The sequence below is a fragment of the Centruroides vittatus genome, unplaced genomic scaffold (genome assembly GCF_030686945.1).
Source record: "Centruroides vittatus isolate TY-2023 unplaced genomic scaffold, ASM3068694v2 contig_1031, whole genome shotgun sequence".
Taxonomy (NCBI): domain Eukaryota; kingdom Metazoa; phylum Arthropoda; class Arachnida; order Scorpiones; family Buthidae; genus Centruroides; species Centruroides vittatus.
In genome coordinates, this window is record NW_027120669.1 from 50259 (window position 1) to 71821 (window position 21563).

Below are 21563 nucleotides of genomic sequence, written 5' to 3' on the forward strand. Positions count from 1 at the left end.
AGAATATTTGCAGAAAATGTCATTTAAATGTATACAAGTCTCAGAAACACATTTATGCAGATATTGTTTAATATTTATAACAAATTTAAACATTATATAAATATAATTACTCTCTCTGTTAGTTTCTAACCAAAAAGATTGTTGTATATTTTTTAATCACCATTGTGTTAAATTACAATTACATGCATTCATTTCTTGGCAACAAAGTAACAATACTGTAATCTAATAATAGTAGATAACTACAGTAAAAATTCTCTAACTCAGACATCTGTATCTTGAATATTTCTTCTAACTTGAAGAAAAGAAGCACTTGATCTCAATAGAACAGCATAGGAACTTAATATCTTCAACTTGAATTTCCTTAACTCAAATTTTCTCAAGTCGAAGATTATCATGTTCCTCCGATACTGATTTATGTTACCTTCAACTTTTCACTCAAATTTTTTAATATTTATTCTATCCAAACTGATCCTAATTAATGTATTTCCATGAAATTTTCAGTCAGTTGTATCTATTGTCCAACACACATTTGTAGACATCATTCCAGTTCAAAGCAAGAGATCCTCAACAAGATGTATTCAAAGAACTGTTCAATTCCACTACATTGAACATTTTGCCAAAAGGTGTTACACAGGCTGTTTAAAACAAAATTATCAAATACAGTGGGCGATTGGTTAACGAACATAATCCATTCCAAGACTGTGTTCGCTATCTGAATTATCAATTTACCTTAAATTTTTATGGGAATTTGAATTATTCATTCTGGAAACCCCCAAAATAAAAACTTATATACTTTTTACTAAGTTTATTTATATGTAATAATAAAAATACATATATACACAGTCTTGCATTTTTATTAGTCATGTTTTATCTGTTTGTGGGGCGTTAAAAAATCTGTCCAATGTCAACTGCTTTTCTCTCTTCTTCAGGATTTTTCGGAATTAATTAATAGCATTGTCATTGTAGAGATCCCTAAGCCTATTAACCTCAACCTGGAGTTCTTGGCATTCTGTCATTAGATCAGTTTCCATTATGAGCTCTTCAATGTTCTTTATTTCTCGGATTTAATTTTTGTTATTCCTGCTTGAGTCTTTTTGATTATACTGTATTTTTCCTAGATAAGATTGAACTGCAGCCTACTGTAGATCTGTATAAGCCATACTGCCCAGCAACATCAGACATCTGCCCACTCTCTACCTTTGCTATTATACTCCCAACTTTCGAAAATAAAAACTGATGCAAAACTTAACGAGTGCCTGCCCGACAGTCTCGCAAATACTATAAAAAATTCTTTGTCAGAAAAATAAAAGGCTGGAATTACAAGGGAGAGTTTCAAAGTTTGGAGGAATACTATACAATCAGTATATACCAGGTTGAGTGTCGATGTCAACATCTCCCATGCTACAAAAAGTTTCAAATTGTTGCCCAAAGTCAAGGGAAGATCAATCGGCATTCACTATTTTATGTCGCTTCTTCTTGGGTTTATTCCATGAGATGTTTGTAGTCCAAACTGTTCATTAACCGATCACCCACTGTATTCTTCATATAATGCAAGAGCGGTAAAAACACAAATCTATTCAGAATGGCAGTTTTCACTCTACTGTTCTCTAACTCAAATCAACCGTAACTCAAAGTTTTTTCCCACTTCTCAAACCTTCAAGTTAGAGAAGTTTTATCATATTCATCCTATATAATTGACCAGTCAAAGTCTAAATAAATTGCAATCGGTTACCTTTTCCAACGAACAAACATAAAATTATACATTGGCCTTACTAGAGTAAGGCAGTTCAAATACAGGGATAAGGTGGGGAACCCCCCTCACTTGTATATAAGACCCCCCTGTGCGATTCAAATAATGTCTAATGAACCACACCCCTACGGGCGACCCTTCGCGAGATATAGCCCCCCCAAAATCGGGCCGCGCGATGATCGCGGCGCGCGTCGCTCTGCTAACGCGCGTCGCACTGCAAACGCGCGTCGCTCTGCTAACTCGCGGCGAAGACTCGCTTTTAAGTATGTAGCACACACGACTAGCGTACGTCATTTCCGGTCACGTGACTTCGCTTTCGTACCTATGGTGTCTCGTACGAGGTACCAGTCACGTGACTCCTATATAACTTTTTAAAATATACATGTTTAGGTAAAATGGAATATACAAAATAGTTTATTTATAGTATAATTAACTTTTATATAATAATTTAATAAATAGTAAAAAGTGATGATTAATTTTAATTAAATAGTAATATTTTTCATGTAAGAAATGTTAATACTATTTATTTCCACTTCAGAATCTATCCTGATATGTCATCTATGCTAGTAATAAAAACTTCACTACCGACAGTAAATTAAAGAAATGTGATGGCAACGACCAAGACGATCTTCTCGAAATAGTTGTTGAACTATACTGTATATCAATAAGAGAAAAAACCACCATTTGTTTGACGATAGACGATAGAGTTTACAAGACGGGAAAAGACGATGTTTCTCATCCCTCTTTGGCTACACGTGACACGTGGCCGCAACAAATGTATATTAAAATCTAAACAAAAGTGCAATAAATTGCCTCGATCGTCGTCGAGCGCGACATTTGATATAAACAATATCAAGACTGTTTACTATTTTGTAGAAATTATTGTCAGTTAGATGCTAATTGATGGGTGAGAGCTGTCATCAGACAAACTTCCCGATTGCACGTGGTCCGTACTAGCTAGATCTAGACACTAGCCCGACTAACAGGTGCGCGTACAAATCATCGACAGTATGACAGTTCTCACTCCTCAAAAATGGTATAAAAGGGGCTCGCACCCAATTGTCGGGGCGGCGTCCGAACAAGCTGACAACGGCTGGTCAACACCATCAACTCCGTTCACTCTACGCATCTAGGCAAAGACGAACAGCGAGGTAAACTTAGATTTATTTACTTAAAACCTTTCTCTCTCTCCCCCTCCATTGACCGCGAGTTAGTTATATCTAATTCGGAAATTAAAAAGGGATTAGTTCCCTTAAATGCCTCGAATGCCGACATCTCTCCTCCAACGTCCTATTTTATATTTCTCTTTGTATGTTACCATTTAGTTAATGTTTTCATTAAATTTATTTGATAAATTAAGTGGGTGATTACTTGTATATCGCCGACACCTTATCGACTTATCCGCGGGTTAAGCTTTGATGCTTAACCCCCGATACTCACAGAAAGAAAGAATCGTTTATTAAAAAGAAACGAATAAAACTTTACAATATATGGAAATCGTATTTTAAAAATTGTAATAACAATAGAATATTTTAAAAAGTGTGTACATGATTTCTTTTAAATCTGTTTTTATGTAAAACTTAATTTGTATGTATTATTAAAAATCTTTATTTTTGGATTAAAAGAAAGTTGTTTGATGGTTAGTGGATTTTTCTTATTTATTTGTCAATCCATCACAAAGAACCAGCCGAAAAGAAAGGTGAGGAGCTGCTAATTCATTTTAAGATACTGTATATAAAATTAATATGGGTATGTGTTAGATAAAAGAGTATAGATTACGTTTATTACTGATCACATGTGATTTTGTTTGAGAGAACTAATCGTGCGTTCATTAAATTAATACTTTATTTTGATCAAAAGTTACTGGCGGGACATGAACATATATACATAGATAAATTCGAACTATCCGATCAATTTTCTCTCGCGCCAAAACAAGTTATTTTTACGCGGATTAAGCGATCATTCATAATTTTTTCGTTTTCATTTGTATTTAAAGAGTGATGTATAGGCCTATTGATATTTGTAATTGCGAAATAATTTTGGTAGCTTTTTTGCAACGCGAAGGATTGATTTCAGATATAGAAAAACGTGCGCAATGCAGAAACGAGTATAAGTTTGTGAAAAATAGACAAAATATTTTCCGTGTACAATTTGCATTAAATTTTATGGAAAAAAAGCCCAATATTTCGGACCTACCTAACCTAACCTATCCAATGGTCGGATGCCGAGCGGTCAAGGAGTGCATTTTTTTATTCCTTTGCGCCAGCGGCATATGTTTAAGTTTAAACATTCTTGCGGAACGCGTTCCTAAATTCCTGTCGGAGTGGGTGCCGACTACTGCTACAAGCGGCCATCTTTGCCGCTTGTAGCAGTAGTTTATGGTGGAAAGCAACATGGAGTTCTCCTTGCGCGGACAGTTTCGTTTCGGGGTCCATTACGTGGTTTTATGAATGAAAATTTAGAAGTTGTGAATGCGCAAGTTAGTAAACGCCGTGATGTAAGTATCTTCTCGAATTTTTTCGAATGGACCCGAAAATCTCCATGAAATTATTCGGGAGGTGGCCCTTCAGGATATGTCAGGTCCCGTTCCTCATCAACCCGATCGCCCCGTTGTGGGCATGGTCAAACTTATAATGGGCTTGCTAAAAGAGGCCCCTCTTAGTGCCCACGGGGCGGAAATAGTTAGAAAAAACCCTTATCCTTACCCAACGCAACTTACTAAGTCTCTTAAGTTCAAAATGAAGACTCTGAAGTTAAAAATGAGTCACCCAGCCCACAAATGACTCTCTTTGACAAGATAAAATTGACATCAATTGGAAATACATCTTAAAAAATTTCAGATATATTTTTTTCCTAATGTTAACTTTAAGAATTTCATTAGTAACTTATTTCATTAGCAAAAGTGCATAGATACAAAATAATTCATATTTATGTTTGGGCTACAAATAGTTCAATTCGGCTATTTTTAAAGCACAACTGTTACTTTATAATCCAGATCTGGCAACATTGTATATCAGTCCTTATCATTTCAAACATGCCTTTGAACATGATGCCAGAACAAATTTCGGAGAATCCCGTCGTGGATACCGAAGAGATTTTTAATCGATTAACTTGTTTTAATTTTGCAGCGTACTTCCCCAACGAACTTGCCGCCGAGAAATTTTGCCACATGGTGGGACTTGTGCCCCATCCGGACCTGACCGGCTTTGTACCGTCGTGTTCTAAGTGTGGAGGTAAAATTTCCTTGATTTCCTCCTGTACAAAAGTGCCGTACGCAAGTATCTGTTAGCTAATTCAATTTGTCGTATTTTTCAGGCGCGATGAGGAAAGAGCCGGCACCAGCGGAGAGGTTTGGATTTGTCTACCGCTGCGAAAAACTATCGCAAAGAAAAAAAATGCGTAGGCGGACAGGTGGCTTTGTCTGGCGGCCCATGTGCAGTGGTAGCCTCTCTTGTACAAAGAATACATTTTTTGAAGGCGCTCAGCTTTCTGCTCAAGAGGTATAATATCGTTGCAGTATGCCATATTTTGGATATATTATATTTTTCGTATTTCTTCTTTCTTTGTTCCTTTGTTCTTTTGTCTTTCGCCATTCTGGAATGATCCTGTTTAACCCTACCCTTGGGAGTTGATGACTCACATCTAAGACAATAGAAAGTAAGTAGCCGTAAGGGGTTTAACAGGGTCGGGGGAGAACACCCACAAAATCGGCGGTTTCACGTCACGTTACGTGTTTCTCTAATTCGATCGTAAAGATGATGTATGTTTTGAGATAATTTATTTTTTTTGTATTTAACAGGTGCTTATGATTATATTCTCATGGGTCCTGAAGCTGCCGGTCACCGACGCCGCCTCACAATGCGGCGTGTCACGTCAAACAGCGGTAGACTGGTATAACTTCTGCCGGGAAATTGCGGAGATTTTCGTCTCGAACAATCAAAATCACCAGCTTGGCGGTAAAGGCCTGCACGTCGAGGTGACGATCGATCCAAGTTTCTGACTTCGCCGATATACCGTCTATGTCTATATACATATGTTTTTCTTTTCAGATTGATGAAACTTTTACTAGAAGAAGAAAGTACAACCGCGGGCGCATAACCAAAGGCACCCAAATAACTATATTTGGTGCCTATTGTCGGGAAACGAAAGAAGTTATGTACTGGCATGTAAGTAGTAACGAAACATTATTTCCTGTTATTATTTACTTTTAGTGGAAGTTTTGTGTTATATTTTCTCGTATTCTTTCAGGTGGAGAACAAAAGCAGGCGCGTTCTTTGGAGCTACATGTCCAGATACATAGCTCCTGGTTCCATAGTGCTTTCCGACAGCGCGCCCCAATATCGCGGCTGTACGACGATGGGCTTCTCGGAACATAAGACCGTGAATCACAGCCAGCAGGGCCCCGGGAGGTAAGGAGGATGATACTGTGCTATGTGTTAAGTGAAAAAAAAAGAAATGAATGAGCGTTTTGAGAAGGATACCGAAAAGTGACATTTTTCTTTTTTCTTCTCGTAGATTCGTCAACAGCGAAGATTCTGAGGCCCACACTCAAAACATCGAGTGTAGACATCGCTGGCTGAAGAGGTCCATCAAGTCCCTCCGCACGGACAGGAGCTTGCAGAGTTACACGTGCAGCTACGTATACAGAACGCGGTTCCTGTCTAAGTTGCCAACAACAGCGGCAAAATTCCGGCAGTTTGTTGAGCATATCGCAGCCGTCTACCCAGGTCCCGGTCGCCAGGGTCTCCAACTCCTGACGATCGGTGTGCCCGCGGACCAAGATCTGCCGCCTGACGAGCCATATAGCGATATCCACGTGCCCGACAGCGACGAAGAGGAACAGCTGGAGGATGAAGACCGCCCAGTGAGTAGTGAAGCTTGTGTACCGAAGCTTGTGTAGTGAAGTGCGCGTGACCGAAGGATACTTCTTTGCGGATTTGAAACCTGGATTATGTGATTTTTCAGGCATCGGACGCAACCAACACCTTTGTCGTCGACCAGAAAGATCAAGCGGAAGCTGGGACCAGCGGCTGTGCATCGTAACCAAGATGTCGCCAGATAGCGAGAGGACAGCGCCTCCTCTTGCGGGAGACGCAGGGGAGGCGCTGTGAGGGTGAGTGTCTGTTTTCTTCTCTTTTTACATCGGCAGTTAAGCTTAGTTCATACTGAGCGTGATTCGTTGGCGAATGCGAAAAGCAGAGCGAATAACACGTCAGACATGACGTCGTTTCCGGCGAATTTTACCATTTCGTGAATCGCTTCGAAGTTCGGAACAGTTGAGGTTTTTCGTTAGCGAAAAAATTTCGCCACCACTCGTATTCCCGCTAGTTGTCACGTGGTTCTTGTTTTCAAGATGGCTACAGAAACTTCCTAAGCAATAGAGTAAATGTTGTAATTACGGAATTTTAATATTCCTCTCACCCAGCATCGTTTTCTTTTCGACGTATCTTTCTTTCTCAATAAATAAACAAACGTGGTTAACGACGGAATATCGGAAACGGCCATTTTGTTTTTCGACATGTTTTTGCTTGCTTGCAAATGATAGGCTGGGTAAAAATCGGGTACTTTTCGCATTGGCTTTCGATATTCGCTCAGTGTGAACTAAACTATAAGTCGGATTTGAAACTTGGATTATAAGTTTTCAGACAACATCGGGCGCCATCAGCACTTTCGTCAACGATCCCCAGGACCGGGCCGAGGCGGGAACCAGCGACCTCTCGATCACATCACGAAGAGGCTATGCGTCGCAAGCTAGCGAAAAGACGTCGCGGGATACGCAAGAGGAGTTGCTTTTGAAGGTTAGTGTAGAATCTGTTTTTTTCGCCTTTTACATCGGCAGTTAGAATGTGTGATTCTTTTCGGTTAGCAGCGCGCCAGTCAATTGACGTGATCTAACTTACGTGTATTGGGTTCATAATCAGTTCAGAGAGAATTACCCAAATGGGTAAGCCGGAAATGGTTAGTGAGTTTACGAGCGGTTACAGTCGCGCGCGATACTCAGCAGAGCGACGCGCGTCGCGACCTCGCGCGCGATACTCAGCAGAGCGACGCGCGTCGCGACCTCGCGCGCAACCCGATTTTGAGGGTAAATAAAAATGCGTATTATTTTCGTTAAAGTTGGTAAAGTTATTTATTAATAATTATCGACGTTATTAAAATATTAATATAGCAATAAATGGTTGGTACTCAAAACTAACGAATAAATTATTGCTTTAAGTAATCTTTATAACGGAAACTAAAATCGTATCAATATTTTAATTTATTTTATTATATTATATACTATAATTAATATTAATGATCGAAATATAGGACTTTACGGAATGTTTTGTTTAGTTTAGTTTAGTTACTTTAGATGTTTAGTTTAAGTCGTTCCGATCGCTTACTTTACTCACATCGGTCGCCTAAGTGGTATTAAAGGTGGCAACGAGGTTACTCTCGCTCGTTTATATTGATTTCGTTTCGATGATTAATTGGTAAGGAGAGGGCGAGAACCGACCCAAATTGTAGACCCCCTGTGCGATGAAACAAACAAATTTTTGGTATATGTAGGTGTCACGTGACCGGAAGTGACGTAGGTATAGCCCTCACCACCCGATCGGCCGATCGCGCGCGGCCCGATTTTGGGGGGGCTATATCTCGCGAAGGGTCGCCCGTAGGGGTGTGGTTCATTAGACATTATTTGATCGCACAGGGGGGGTCTACAATAAATTGCGGGCGGTTACCTTTTCCAACGAACAAACATAAAATTATACATTTTCCTTACTATATTAAATCATTCAAATACAAAAATAAGATTAAGAAAAGACATCACTTGTATATAAGATACACATTATTTAAATTATGTGTCTTAAATGTATGGAAAGATATATCATTATTGATATTTTTCTATCAATAATAATATATTCTTGGTAAATTTATAAGAATTTTCTAGAAATCATATTCTAGAATTGGGATATCAATGATGGCCGATGAAATTTAAAAACTTAAATCATCCCGACATTATTTAACCGAATACAATTTACATCAAACTATTAAAGGATGTATTTATATAAAGATTTAACGTGTAAGACTATTTGATTTTACATTAAATATTTAGTCGATTACCATCTAATTACGTCACACATTCGACGTTAGGCTTATTACGGATGCCTAAGCCACATTATCTTCGTTATAACTACTAATAACACTTACATTTCTTCTTCTAATCCCGTTTAACTTCTCCCACAGAAAATCCGTCGTGAAAACCTGACTATACGATTTATTTTGACGAAACTTTCCTCTTCCTTTCTGAAATTTTCTAAAACTTTCTCGTAACCCTAACACCGATTAGAATTTTTGACGCAAATGTATCAGGAAATTGATTCTACTACATGCGCAAGCGCATTGTGACGAAACGCAATGACGTTGTTACCACGTTCGAAGTATACAGTTGCTTTTTTCTTTTACATTATCAATTACCTGTACAATAAAAATTATTCGTAATTAATTTAATTTTAAATAACGTATCTATTAAATAGTAAATGCTTTAAAATTAATTTATATTAAGTTTTAAACTATAACCTCTAGCAAAAATATACACAAAGATTACAAAACTGAGTATTAATGTAATAAAATGTTGTAACGAATACCCGAATAACGAAATTATCGGTGTAACAAATTCATTTTTAATCCACCAATTTTCTACGCATCTTAATTTTTAAAAATGTTTCAATTTAATAAATTTTACTGTATTAAAAACTTCAGTTTAGCATAGATTTTTTTTAAATGACTCTATTCGTCCTAAGGTTACGAACGGATAATATTTCGATGTTTATCTGACGACATGTACTTTAGTCATAATTGTTTATTTAATTTGTGGTGTAGTGTTTTTATTCTATAATTATCCAAAATATTAACCGTCGGGGGGTGGTTCCGTCCGGATATGTCGGGCCCCGTCCCTCACCACCCGGCCGCCTCATTGTGGGCCTGGCCGAACCCATAATGGGCTTGCTATAAGAGGCCCTCTTAGTGCCCGCTGGGCGGAAAGAGTTACAAAAAAAAAAAAAAAAAAAAAAAAAAAAGGTTACGAACGGATAATATTTCGATGTTTATCTGACGACATGTACTTTAGTCATAATTGTTTATTTAATTTGTGGTGTAGTGTTTTTATTCTATAATTATCCAAAATATTAACCGTGTCTATACATGATACTTTAAAAAAAAAAAAAAAAATTCTTTTCGCTATGTGGGTACTTTTTTTTTTTTTTTTTAACTCTTTCCGCCCTGTGGGCACTAAGAGGGCCTCTTTTAGAAGGCCCATTATGGGTTCGGCCAGGCCCACAATGGGGCGACCGGGTGGTGAGGGACGGGGCCCGACATATCCGAACGGACCACCCCCCGAAAAATTCCTGGGGATTATTCGACCCGATCGGATTCGATCCCGGGTCCCCCAGAGCGGTAGGCTGCCACCTTTACCGCTCGGCCATCCGGCCTATGTGGGTACTAAGAGAACCTCTTTTAGCAACTTTATTATGGGTTTGGCCAGACTTACAACGGGACGGCCGGGTAGTGAAGGACGGAGTCCGACTTATCCGTACCGACCATCCCGAAAAATTCCTGAGGATTTTTCGACTCGTCCAGATTTGATTTTGGGTCCCCAGAGCGGCGAGCCTGCCGCTCTGGGGACCCGAAATCAAACCGACCTTAACCGTTTCGCCGCTCGGCCATCCGGCCATTTTACATGATACTGTGAGGGTAAAGTTGAGGTTACTACTTCAGATGCAATTAATTTAACATGACACTAAGCCTTTTTTTTTTTTTTTTTGATAAAACAAAAAAATGTTGAATTCCATATAGTATATATATTAAAAAAATCCAAAAACCCGATTATTAACCAAAGCCAAACCAACGTTTTCCAAATAGTATATTGGGGCTGTTCATAAATTATGTTCGCATTTTTCTTGAAATTTTTATTCTCTCTCTTGTCCCAAGTTTCCGTAACCCTTCTCCTCCCCTTCGGACGTCCAGCAAAACTCAACCACCGTCAGAATCTTTATTACTTTATGCATAATAAAATGTATAAATTGTGTAAAAATTAATGGAATAAAACATACTTCCATTGAAGTTCAACCCTCCCTTTTGTCCAACTTGTCATGACCCCCTCCGTCCCTTCCAATGTGAATGTCATTTATGGACAGCCCTGTGGAATTCTGTGATACTAAGATTCTCTAGAGTGGCAGGCTGGTGCCTTTACCACTTCAGATGTCTGGTCATCAATGCGATCGAAAGGGAGAGGTTGACGATGTCAAATACGAATAACACAAAGATATTAAATCTATATACAATAGGGGTTCACGTTTTGTATAATACAGGAGGCCGAGTTCATAGCGAAGTTGAACAACATGAATGATAAATGAAGAATGACTTCTCAGACCGTACTATTTACGATGATCCTCTAGATGGTCAAACCGGTCAACGTTCCGCCACCATTCTGAAGGTCTGATCGTCTTAAAAATTTTCAAGGGTAATTTTTGAGGAGTTATAAAACACGGGTACGCTATGTAGATCCCTGTTCCTTACAACTTGGTTATCTTGATGAATATGAAAAAAGCAAAATGCATTTTATGGTCTACAAGAAGAAAGAATTAAAATAAAATAAATTAAAAAACTCGCGATGATTAGAGCCAATTTTTTCATTTATATTTGTGATCGTAAAAAACATATAATTTCATAGTTATTAGTACAGACGGCGAAATTGGCTGCTCTGAGGGACTCGGGATCGGTACCGAACAACACTAGAAAATTTTTACGGGACATTTGTCCTTTTTTTTAAACTCTTTCCGCCCTGTGGGCACTAAGAGGGCCTCTTTTAGAAGGCCCATTATGGGTTCGGCCATGCCCACAATGGGGCGACCGGGTGGTGAGGGACGGGGCCCGACATATCCGAAGTGACCACCCCCCGAAAAATTCCTGGGGATTATTCGACCCGGGGACGTTTGTCCTAGAAATTGGGTTCCATCAACCATCACCTAGACGGTCTCATTACGAGCCTTGTCGAACTCACAATGCACTTGAAAAAAGACCCTTTTAGTGATACAGGACGGAAAGAGACGAAAATAAAATAAAATGAAACAGTTTGAAAAACTTTTCAAACTCGCCATCGACGTGGACATATGTCTTAGAGTTTCATATAAATTTTTAAAAAGTTACTTTTATCCAGGATAGTTTTCATATTTTTTCCATTCAGAATGTGTACAGAAAGTAAATTTTAAAAAATTATTCTACTGTAAAAATGTTACATTTTTCACCTTATTCATAGTTTCACAGCCGAAATTAAGAGTTAAAACTTTTCGAATATACAATTTAAACGTAACATAATATATAATCTGAATTAAAAATGACATATCCAATCAATTTTTTTCTAACCACGAAACACACATCAGCCATCTGTTAATAACAATAATAACTCAGAACAAGGCGTAAACATTTTGAATTAGGATCGGTTAGGTTGGTAATCATTTTATCCGCCAGAGGTACTACTAAGTTAATTGTTAAAAATGAATGGTTTTAGATGACAGACTTATCAATAGCAACTTTTTCATTTTATTAATAATTTCAGTATTTATTAAACGTTTATATAGATTGAATAATAACGGGTGATCTCAGCTTAGCCCGTTTATAAACGAAAGGTAAGTTGGTATCTTCTAATTGATCGTACAGTAGAAACTTACCCCATATTATCAAAAGGGTACTGTACATGTTTACAAAAAATATTAATGAAATCATAAAAGACTTTTCAATAATTTCCACAAAGTTATGGTGATATTGCTATATTTATTGTTAGTTAGAAAGCAAATACTTTAAATAAATTGAGGGTGTGATAACAACATACATTTTTTCTTAATTTTTTTAAATATCTCATTTAATGCAATCAACAATTGGTTAATGTTACCTTAGGTACCAAGATGGCGGCTCGCCTCTGATTCCAGCAAGGAAACAGTGGAATGCACGTTCTAACCTAACCTAACCTATTCTAATAAATTACCATAAAATTTGTTAGAATAGGTTAGGTTAGGTTAGAACGTGCATTCCACTGTTTCCTTGCTGGAATCAGAGACGAGCCGCCATCTTGGCACCTAAGGTAACATTAACCCAACAATTTATATAAATGATTTTACTTAATTAAATCAGATTTAAATTTATGCTTTTTATTCTGTATTTTATAAATTGTTGATGAATACTGTCTGCATAATGTTTTTTTTTGGATTTAACAACTAATTTTTTATAATCTGACTGCATGAAAAAGTAGAAATTGGATTGGAAATGTTTGTTTCAGTTAATAAGATGCAATTTATAATGTGATCAAGACAAATTTTGATAGAAGTGCTTCTAGGTTGCCCTGACGGCTGTACTTTTGAGACCATGGTGTTTAATTATTTGGCTTGTGTGACTATGCCAGCTTCGAGTAGCCCGCATGACTGTTGGTGGAGTACTTGATGTTATATAGTTTTAGGGGGTGTGGGGGCTTGCTCCCACCTGGGTGTTGAAGTGCGAGTGATAGCCAGCACTGAAGTGCATGTCTACGTGTAAAGCGTGTAGATTAGGTGGTAGACTGATGTGTTAAAAACTGACCTTTGCAGCATAGAGACTACCTAGATGCACTTTTACCCAAATTTTATATTGTTAAAGAACAGTCTAATGTTTATAAATTTGCTGATATAAAATTGACAATTTATCCCAAACTGATGATGATTACTGTAAATTGATGATATACTCTAAACATTTTTTGTAGCCAGGGATTTGAGCCTGGAAGCTATAATTTTTATATATTTTAGAAAACACTACAAACTACTGTCAACTGTTAGTCTTTTTATTACATATTAAGTTTAACTACTATAAAGATAAAACAGCACAATTCTAGGTCCGAATGACGCGGTTGGGACTTTAACAGAACTGTAGAACATACTGATAGGAACAAAAAAAGTCTAATGAACCATGGGTGTACGAGCGCGCCTTCGCGAGATATAGGCCCCCCAAAATGACTATATGGCAGCAAACATGGCGGCTCGACTGACCTCTCGTACGGGCACCACCACACGCCGCCATGTGCTAAACTAGTGATCGATTCACGGTAATTCTTGAACAAAGTAAAAAAATGGGGAAAACGTCTACTAAAGGCAATTTTAACGGCAAGCGATGGGACTCCCGTAAAATCGTAAAAAAAGTATTGGGCCACGTGACCCGGCTTTTTTGCTCGCGAACCCGCATAACGTAGGCGCAACTTTCGAGGGCTATATCTCGCGAACGCGCACATATACAGGTATGGTTCCTTTGACTTTTTTGCTCCCCCAGGGGGGTCGACAATTTGCCCCCCTCCCCACCGCGTCATTCGGTCCTAGAATCTTGCCGATAAAACTTCATTATTTTCATTTTTCTGTTTTTATATTCATTATAAAATCAAGGTTTATTATAGTTATTTTCACATTTAAAAATAATTTGAAACTAAATAAATTCTAATCAAATTGGTTATATTATATCAAATTTGTCTGCATTGCTTTAAAGTATTGTGCATTTTAAATGTAATATCATAGACTAAAATATTTGGTAATTTTATATCAAAAGATAGTTTTTGCTTTAATTGATTATCTTTGAGATTTTAAAGGAAGATTTTCTCTTTGTTGTCGATCAATTAACTCTTTATTGATAGAAATTAAATCAAAATATATAAAATTTAATAACAATTTTTAGTAAAATTCATGAAGTGAAATAGATAAAATATCTGTTTCATTTTTACTCAATATTTAGCATTTAGTTATTTATAAAATTGTATTTTAAAAGAAAAAAAGAAATGCATGTACTGATATAATTGAGTAGAGCTCTATGTAAGTCAAAAAGTGTTTTGTCTGTGATTGAAATTTAAAGCAATGACATGACCATTAAACATGATTTTTTACAAATAAGTACAACTCGGCAAGACTGATGTCGTGACAGCTGGAATTTTGAAATTCAATCTATGGGCTGTGATATTCAAGGTCGAAGTTTACCATATAAAATCTTTGGTAGGGTGGTCAAACTGTGGGCTTGCAAGCTATATGTGACTTCTAGATCCTTATTGTGGCTCCCATTTACCAGTACTTACACAATTTATTATGAACTTGGTACTTACTATTGATACACATACATAATATTTTTGTAAGTTTTCTATCACATATTGCTATATACACAGAAACTGTAAGTGAAACTCAAAACTTAATTTCAACAGGCAACTAATAGCCTTGGTCATATTCATAAAGTTGAAAGAGTTAAATGATTACTGATACTTTATGATGATTAGGTCAATAAAGTAATAGTGATATTTACTATAGAACAGTGATAATTACATTATGTGTAGTTAAAATGCTATTAACAGAGGATGTGGCTCTCTAATAGACATTCCAATACAGGATGTGGCTCTTATCTATTTCTGATAAATAGTAGAGTATGGCTCCTATTGTGACAAGGTTTATCCATCCCTGGTCTATGGGCTTATTGCCAGTTGTAAGTTTGTCATAAACACTACATGTCAGTTATTTTATGACTGCTGTCAAGGCAACATTGATCAACATTGATCCCTACGTCAATTTTTTGTTTTAGATTTCAATCATTTTTAAACTCGTTTGTTTTTATAGTTTTAGTTTTGTACACTGCAGAGCTCAGTTTTATTTTCCTAGAAAATACCTAGTTATTTTTTACAATTTATTTTATTATTTTGTATTTTATGTATGATTGTATACTAAAAAAGTACAGTAGAGACTCGTTAATCGGAACCGCCGGTAATCGGAACAATTTTCAGTCGGACTGTGTCGTGCTGAATCAAACGTTTTTGATACTAAATTTACTTCTAAAGTATAATTTTCATGTTTTTATATTCTTCAATGTATTTATTTTGTTTGTACAAAATGCAGAAATAATTTTTAACGATACGATAGCCTCGATTATTATTATAAAAATTTTCGTTAGGCTTAAAATCGACGAAAATTCAACACGAAGCGACACGCAACAAAAAAAAATTTGAACATCGGACAGGTTAATGTATTTTTACATACATAATCTGTAATTCGAACAAATTACTAATCTGAACAACCCCAGTCCCTAATTGATTCCGATTTACGGTTCGCTACTGTATTTAATTTTTCTGATTTTATAAAAATATATTGATTTCTAATCATGATTTGAAATATTAAATTTTACATTTACATTATTGGAAGTTAACTATATATACACACAGGGCTGGTACTACCATTTAGACAAACTAGGCCTAGGGTGCAAGCCATAAAGGGGTGCAAAATTTCAAGCTATGCTTTATTCATATTTCACTAAAATATTAAATTAAATAGTGATATATGATTTAAGTATTGATATTTTTTTTTTTTTTTTCTTTTCTTATCTCTCACACATCACACTATTTTACTAATTTAACTCTTGTTCTTTTTAGTTTCTAAATGATTTGAACTTGCCACTATTTAAAATTCAGTTAAGATAAATATTTTAAAATATTAAATTTTGATATTTTATAACTTTTTTTTTGTTTGTAAAAGAATTGTAACAGAGAATTTTCAAATGAATTAAAAAAAGAAGATAAAAAGGACTCTGTTTTAGACAGATTACATATTGTATATTACTTTGTTTATTATAAATAAAGCATGCAAAATAATTTTTATTTTTTATATTTAAAATTTCATTTTCAAAGATATACAACTTGTGAAATAAGGGACATACTTGTAAACTTTGCCTAGGGTGCAAAATAACTTGGCATTGGCACTGTATATACAAATACCTTTGACTGATCATTTTTGGATTTAAAATGTAAAGCTATTTGGTTTTTGAAATTTGTACTTGATAAATGTTTTTACTAAAGTGAACAAGTATATTATGTAGATTTAAGGAACAATAAATATTTGTGTGATAAAGTATATAGTTTGCTTTATTTTAGTTTCAAAGATTAATTATTTGTAGTATGTATAGAACGTGCTTTACAAAATATTAAACAATAATCAAACACCTTTATCATTGCCGAGAAAGTTTAATTTAAAACAAATGTTTTCGACTTATTCCATAGGCCATCATCAGGTTGAAAACTGACAATTGGAACATTTCCATTCCAGAAGATCGAATACAAATATTTAAATTTCAAAAATTGACAACAGATTGAAAAAATATATAATTTTTTTCAATCGTTGTCTATTTCAATCTGATTTTATACACTATTCGTTTATTATTTTTTAATCCGTTGTCAATTTTTGAAATTTAAATATTTGTATTCGATCTTCTGGAACAGAAATGTTCCAATTGTCAGTTTTCAACCTGATGATGGCCTATGGAATAGGTCGAAAACGTTTGTTTTAAATTAAACTTTCTTGGCAAGGATAAAGGTGTTTTGATTATTGTTTATTTGTAGTTTGATTGTTCTATATCATTATGTACTATGGATGTATGATTGAATATTAAAATGAATGAATGATTTTTAAATTATTGTCTTAAATACATAATTTAGTGCATTTCCTTTCTTCCATGATTGATTTTAAAAATTATGGAGCTTTCTAGTAGTAATTATTTTTTCAATCTTAAATGTAAAATTTTAAATATATGCATAATGGTTTTTTTATTTTGCATTTATTAAACTGAATAAAAAGCTTTATTATTATTTTTAAGGAAAATAAAGTTCAATGTATACATTTTTAAATTTACAGTTTCTAAATAATTTAGATTATTCACAACAAGAATAAAATTTTTTAATATTAAAAAAGGATTTTCATATAATTCTCATTATTAGATATTAGATTATTGACCTATGAAATAAATTTCGTGAATTAGACTATAGAAGCAAAATGAATCATTTAAGGAAAAGAACTGAAATAAAAATATAATAGTTTAACAGGAATTTGCAATGTTATATAATAGATGTGAAACTTGACTTCAAATATTTGAGTACATTTTTATTTTACCTATAATTTATAGTAATTTATTTGGTAATTTAGTAATAATAATGATGTATTTGTTATTTTATTAAAACATATAACAACTTATTGTAGAAAATATTTTAACTTTCTTAATTATACTTGATATTATGAATAAAATTTAATTTTTTTATTTTATTAATTGATATCATTATTGCATTATAGTCTTTATATTGTTACATTTGTAAATCTTATGGAAAACACACACAAATATAACAAAAACTAGTAGAATTATTTAATAATATGAACATTTCATCTGTTATCTATAAACATTATCAGATATATATTTGGGTATATTTGTGTTTTTTTCATTACATACAATCAGTTCATGTAAATCTTATTTATATTAATATAATAACAATGAAATAATTTACAAAATTTTGAAAATACCTAATGTATATTATATATAGATAACTATTTTGAATTTGTAAATTTTTTATTTTAGGATATAAAATAAAATATAAAAGTAGTGTTTAATCCAGAATTTCAAAGTGGAAGGTAAAGTATCATGCAGAATGGCAGAATATGGATGGGCCTTATCAGAGGTCACCCAAGTCAAAGCAAAACACGAATTAAATGAAGATCCAGATCAAAGAATAGCTGCTGTTCAAGCAGTGAGAAAACTTATACCTTCTCAATCAGAAATTGGTATATTGAAATTTTTATTAATTTTTTGATTTATTAAAAGATTAATATGATTGTTTATAACATACTGTGAAATATCTGTTCTTGAATTCTGTTATATTGAGATGGTTTATAGAATGAAATTAAAGTTAGATGAAATTTGGAACATACAGTAGAGCGTCGATAAGTGGAATATCGGTAAGTGGAATGGCCGGAAAGTGGAATGATTTTCAGTCGGACTGTGTCGTGCTGAATCGAATGTTTTTGATACTAAATTTACTTCTAAAGTATAATTTTCATGTTTTTTATATTCTTTAATATATTTATTTTGTTTGTACAAAATGCAGAAATAATTTTTAACGATACGATAGCCTCGATGATTATTATAAAAATTTTCGTTAGGCTTAAAATCGACGAAAATTCAACACAAAGTGACATGCAACGGAGAAAAATTCAACAGGAAGCGATACGCAACGGAGAAAAATTTGAACATCGGACAGGTTAATGTATTTTTTCGTACAAAGTCGGAAACTGGAACAAATCATTAACTGGAAGGACCCCAGTCCCCAATTGGTTCCACTTATCGACGCTCTACTGTAATTTGTATTAGTAAATTTATTTACTTTAAAAGTCAATTCCTAGAATTATTTCCAATATTTTTTTTTTATATTGAAAATTCTAGTTGTAATAAAGACTAACCCTTTATATTTTCCTCTATATAAAATTGGGTTACAAAAAAATGCATATTTTCCATACAACACGCATATGCATATCTATATATATATACTAGCTGACCCGGCCACGCGTTGTTGTGGCTCAAAATGTATCTATTATAAATGTGTAACACTTCCCCCGTGGGGGAAATTTCAAAAAATTCCTTCTTAGTGTATATTCTCTCCACGTACCCTATTAAAACGCAATCAAAAACGCATCTAAAATAGTATAATAAACGCCGAGTTCTTCACAGTAAGCCTTAATCCCGTCACTTTTCCCGCTGGGGAATATCGAAAAATCCCTTTTTAGTGTATATTCTGTTGACGTAACCTATTAAAACGCAATTAAAAACGCAAAAAACGCATGTAAAATAGTATAATAGAAGCCGAGTTCTTCACGGTAAGCCTTAATCCCGTCCATCTCCCCCCACTGGGGGGAATTTCGACATGTATATTATATAAAAACACGTGCGTATTCGAATGCAACGTTGTGTCAAAATTTCAAAGGAATCGGTAGGAACAAACGAACGTTATATTTTATTTATATTAATATTTATATTAAGTAATAATTTTAATAAAATAGGAATAATTAATAGTTATTCTCCTAACCTCACTCAGACTCTATTACACTGTAAGACAACAACACCTTGATGCTGAGAACCTTTAACTTTAATCATAAACAAACGTTTTCGGCCCATTCCATGGCCATCGTCAGGCTAACAACATTCGAATACTGTTCCGAATAACCAATTTCAAATTTAAATAAAATACAAAAGAACTCACGCGCGATGCTAAACAACGTAAACTAAAACTAATATAAACAACATAGAAAAGAACAAACGAACGTTATATATTATTTATATAGATAGATAGAAAATGATCTGCTTCAGTCCATTCTCACAGAAAAGCATAATGCCTGACAGAAAAGCAAACTTAGTTCGTCGGAAGGTAGCGCCATCTGTTGGACATAAAAGCCTTAATTTATATATAAATATATTTTTGAAAGGGGGGAGATGGTGTAGGGGTATGAAAAATAGATAGTAGCCGATTCTCAGACCTACTGAATATGCATATCAAATTTGGTAAAAATCGGTAAAGCCGTTTCGGAGGAGTACGGTAACTAACATTGTGACACGAGAATTTTATATATAAGATATATATATCACAGTGGAATTTCATTGTTCTGAGAATCTATTATATCACGAACAGTGAATTTTCTGCATACCCAAGAAAATATCTGTTGTTCTAAAAACTTTTCATTTTTTAATATCCTACATATGAGAAATACATGTACTTAAAACTATTCAATCTCTTGAGATCTCTATCCTTTATTCTGTAGAAACATGTAATACTCTATGTGTGCATGACAAAGCTGATGGAAACAGTATACTGTGGAACCTCGCTTAACAAGCACCTCGCACAACGAGTATTTCACATAACGAGCAAAACAAATTGTAAAAATTTGCCTCGCTTAACGAGTGATGTTTTGCATAACGAATGAAGAGGTGAGGGGAAGTCCCAAATTGTGCTCATGCGGCACGCTCCATCAGTCTGCATTTAGCACTTGTTCCGCTAGCATCTTAGTGTTGCTTGTGATCACATTTTTCCAAACTTATGTTTACACATATTATTTATAAACATCAACAACCATAGCCTGTTATATAATAAACATGCCAAACAATATGCCAAATTCTTGGGTCATTAAATTTAATGACCGATTCCAAATTAAATTTTAGAAATGTCTGAATTAAAAATTAACTATTTACAATTATTAAATTTAATACAAGATGGAAACATAACTGCCTATCTCTAGTCAAATTAATTAATTTCTAATATTTAATTATAGCCTTTACATAACCCAAGAATTTGGCATATCGTTTGGAGTGTTTATCAAACATATTATCTGTGATTTTTTTTTTGTTTCTGCAAATCGAATTCTCATTCCGGGATGGTTCATTCTGTGCTAGAAGAAAAGATGATGATGATTCACGCTCCTTAACAGTGTATATTGTACAATTTTTTTTGAATAAATGTTATACATAAAACATTTTAGCATTTTTTTGGTGTGGAATGCATTATCGTATTTTATATTAATTTCTATGTGAAAAATTGTTTCGCTTAACGAGTGTTTTGCATTACAAGTAAGACTCTGGAATGAATTATGCTCGTTAAGCGAGGTTCCATTGTATACTATAAGCACAAAAAGAGACAAAGTACATACATATGCTCATTAGCACTTCAATTGATTTTATGATTTGTTAAAAACTTTGTTTGTGTTAGTTTGTTTCGATGCCACTTTTCTGCCTATTGAATACAACAACCAATTGATGATATCAGTTTCATGTATTATCCATTTGATATACTGAAACTCGCCAGGCAGGTCTTTACAACTTGGAAATACTCTATGGCTTTACTAAATTTTGGCACTACACTTAGACCAGCGTTAGAATGTTCACTAGGCAGCATTGTTGTGATTATAATTTTAACCTCATCTACCATTTT

At 34.6% G+C, this 21563-nt stretch overlaps 3 protein-coding genes across 4 annotated transcripts in view; 2 read left to right on the plus strand and 1 right to left on the minus strand.

Moving 5' to 3' along the window:
• Positions 1-9076, minus strand: part of LOC136990833 (dual specificity protein kinase CLK2-like) — a 56706-nt gene extending 47630 nt beyond the window's left edge. The window contains exon 1 of the mRNA XM_067289282.1: positions 8942-9076. The gene's annotated coding sequence lies outside the window, so the exon portion shown is untranslated. The remainder of the gene's footprint in view (positions 1-8941) is intronic.
• On the plus strand, positions 5545-6793 carry LOC136990841 (uncharacterized). Its single transcript, XM_067289295.1, has 5 exons — positions 5545-5726; positions 5800-5916; positions 5999-6159; positions 6266-6614; positions 6716-6793. The coding sequence occupies exons 1-5, from the start codon at positions 5556-5558 to the stop codon at positions 6791-6793; spliced, it is 876 nt and encodes a 291-aa protein (XP_067145396.1). The 5' UTR covers positions 5545-5555.
• A 3182-nt stretch (positions 9077-12258) lies between the features above and the next one.
• Positions 12259-21563, plus strand: part of LOC136990725 (clavesin-2-like) — a 34061-nt gene continuing 24756 nt past the window's right edge. The window contains exons 1-2 of one of the 2 annotated variants that reach the window (XM_067289150.1): positions 12259-12417; positions 18170-18372. In XM_067289150.1, coding sequence (XP_067145251.1) covers positions 18240-18372 — 133 coding nt within the window. In that variant the 5' untranslated portion in view covers positions 12259-12417; positions 18170-18239. Of the gene's footprint in view, positions 12418-17642; positions 17696-18169; positions 18373-21563 lie in introns of those variants that run through there. The other variant, XM_067289159.1, reaches the window with a different exon arrangement.

Excerpts from the sequence above, each read along its gene's own strand:
- LOC136990841 (XM_067289295.1), top strand. The coding sequence starts at position 5,556 with ATGATTATATTCTCATGGGTCCTGAAGCTGCCGGTCACCGACGCCGCC. Across the intron at positions 5,727-5,799 it reads GTAAAGGCCTGCACGTCGAG|ATTGATGAAACTTTTACTAG; the intron begins GTGACGATCGAT and ends TTTTCTTTTCAG. Across the intron at positions 6,160-6,265 it reads AGCCAGCAGGGCCCCGGGAG|ATTCGTCAACAGCGAAGATT; the intron begins GTAAGGAGGATG and ends TTCTTCTCGTAG.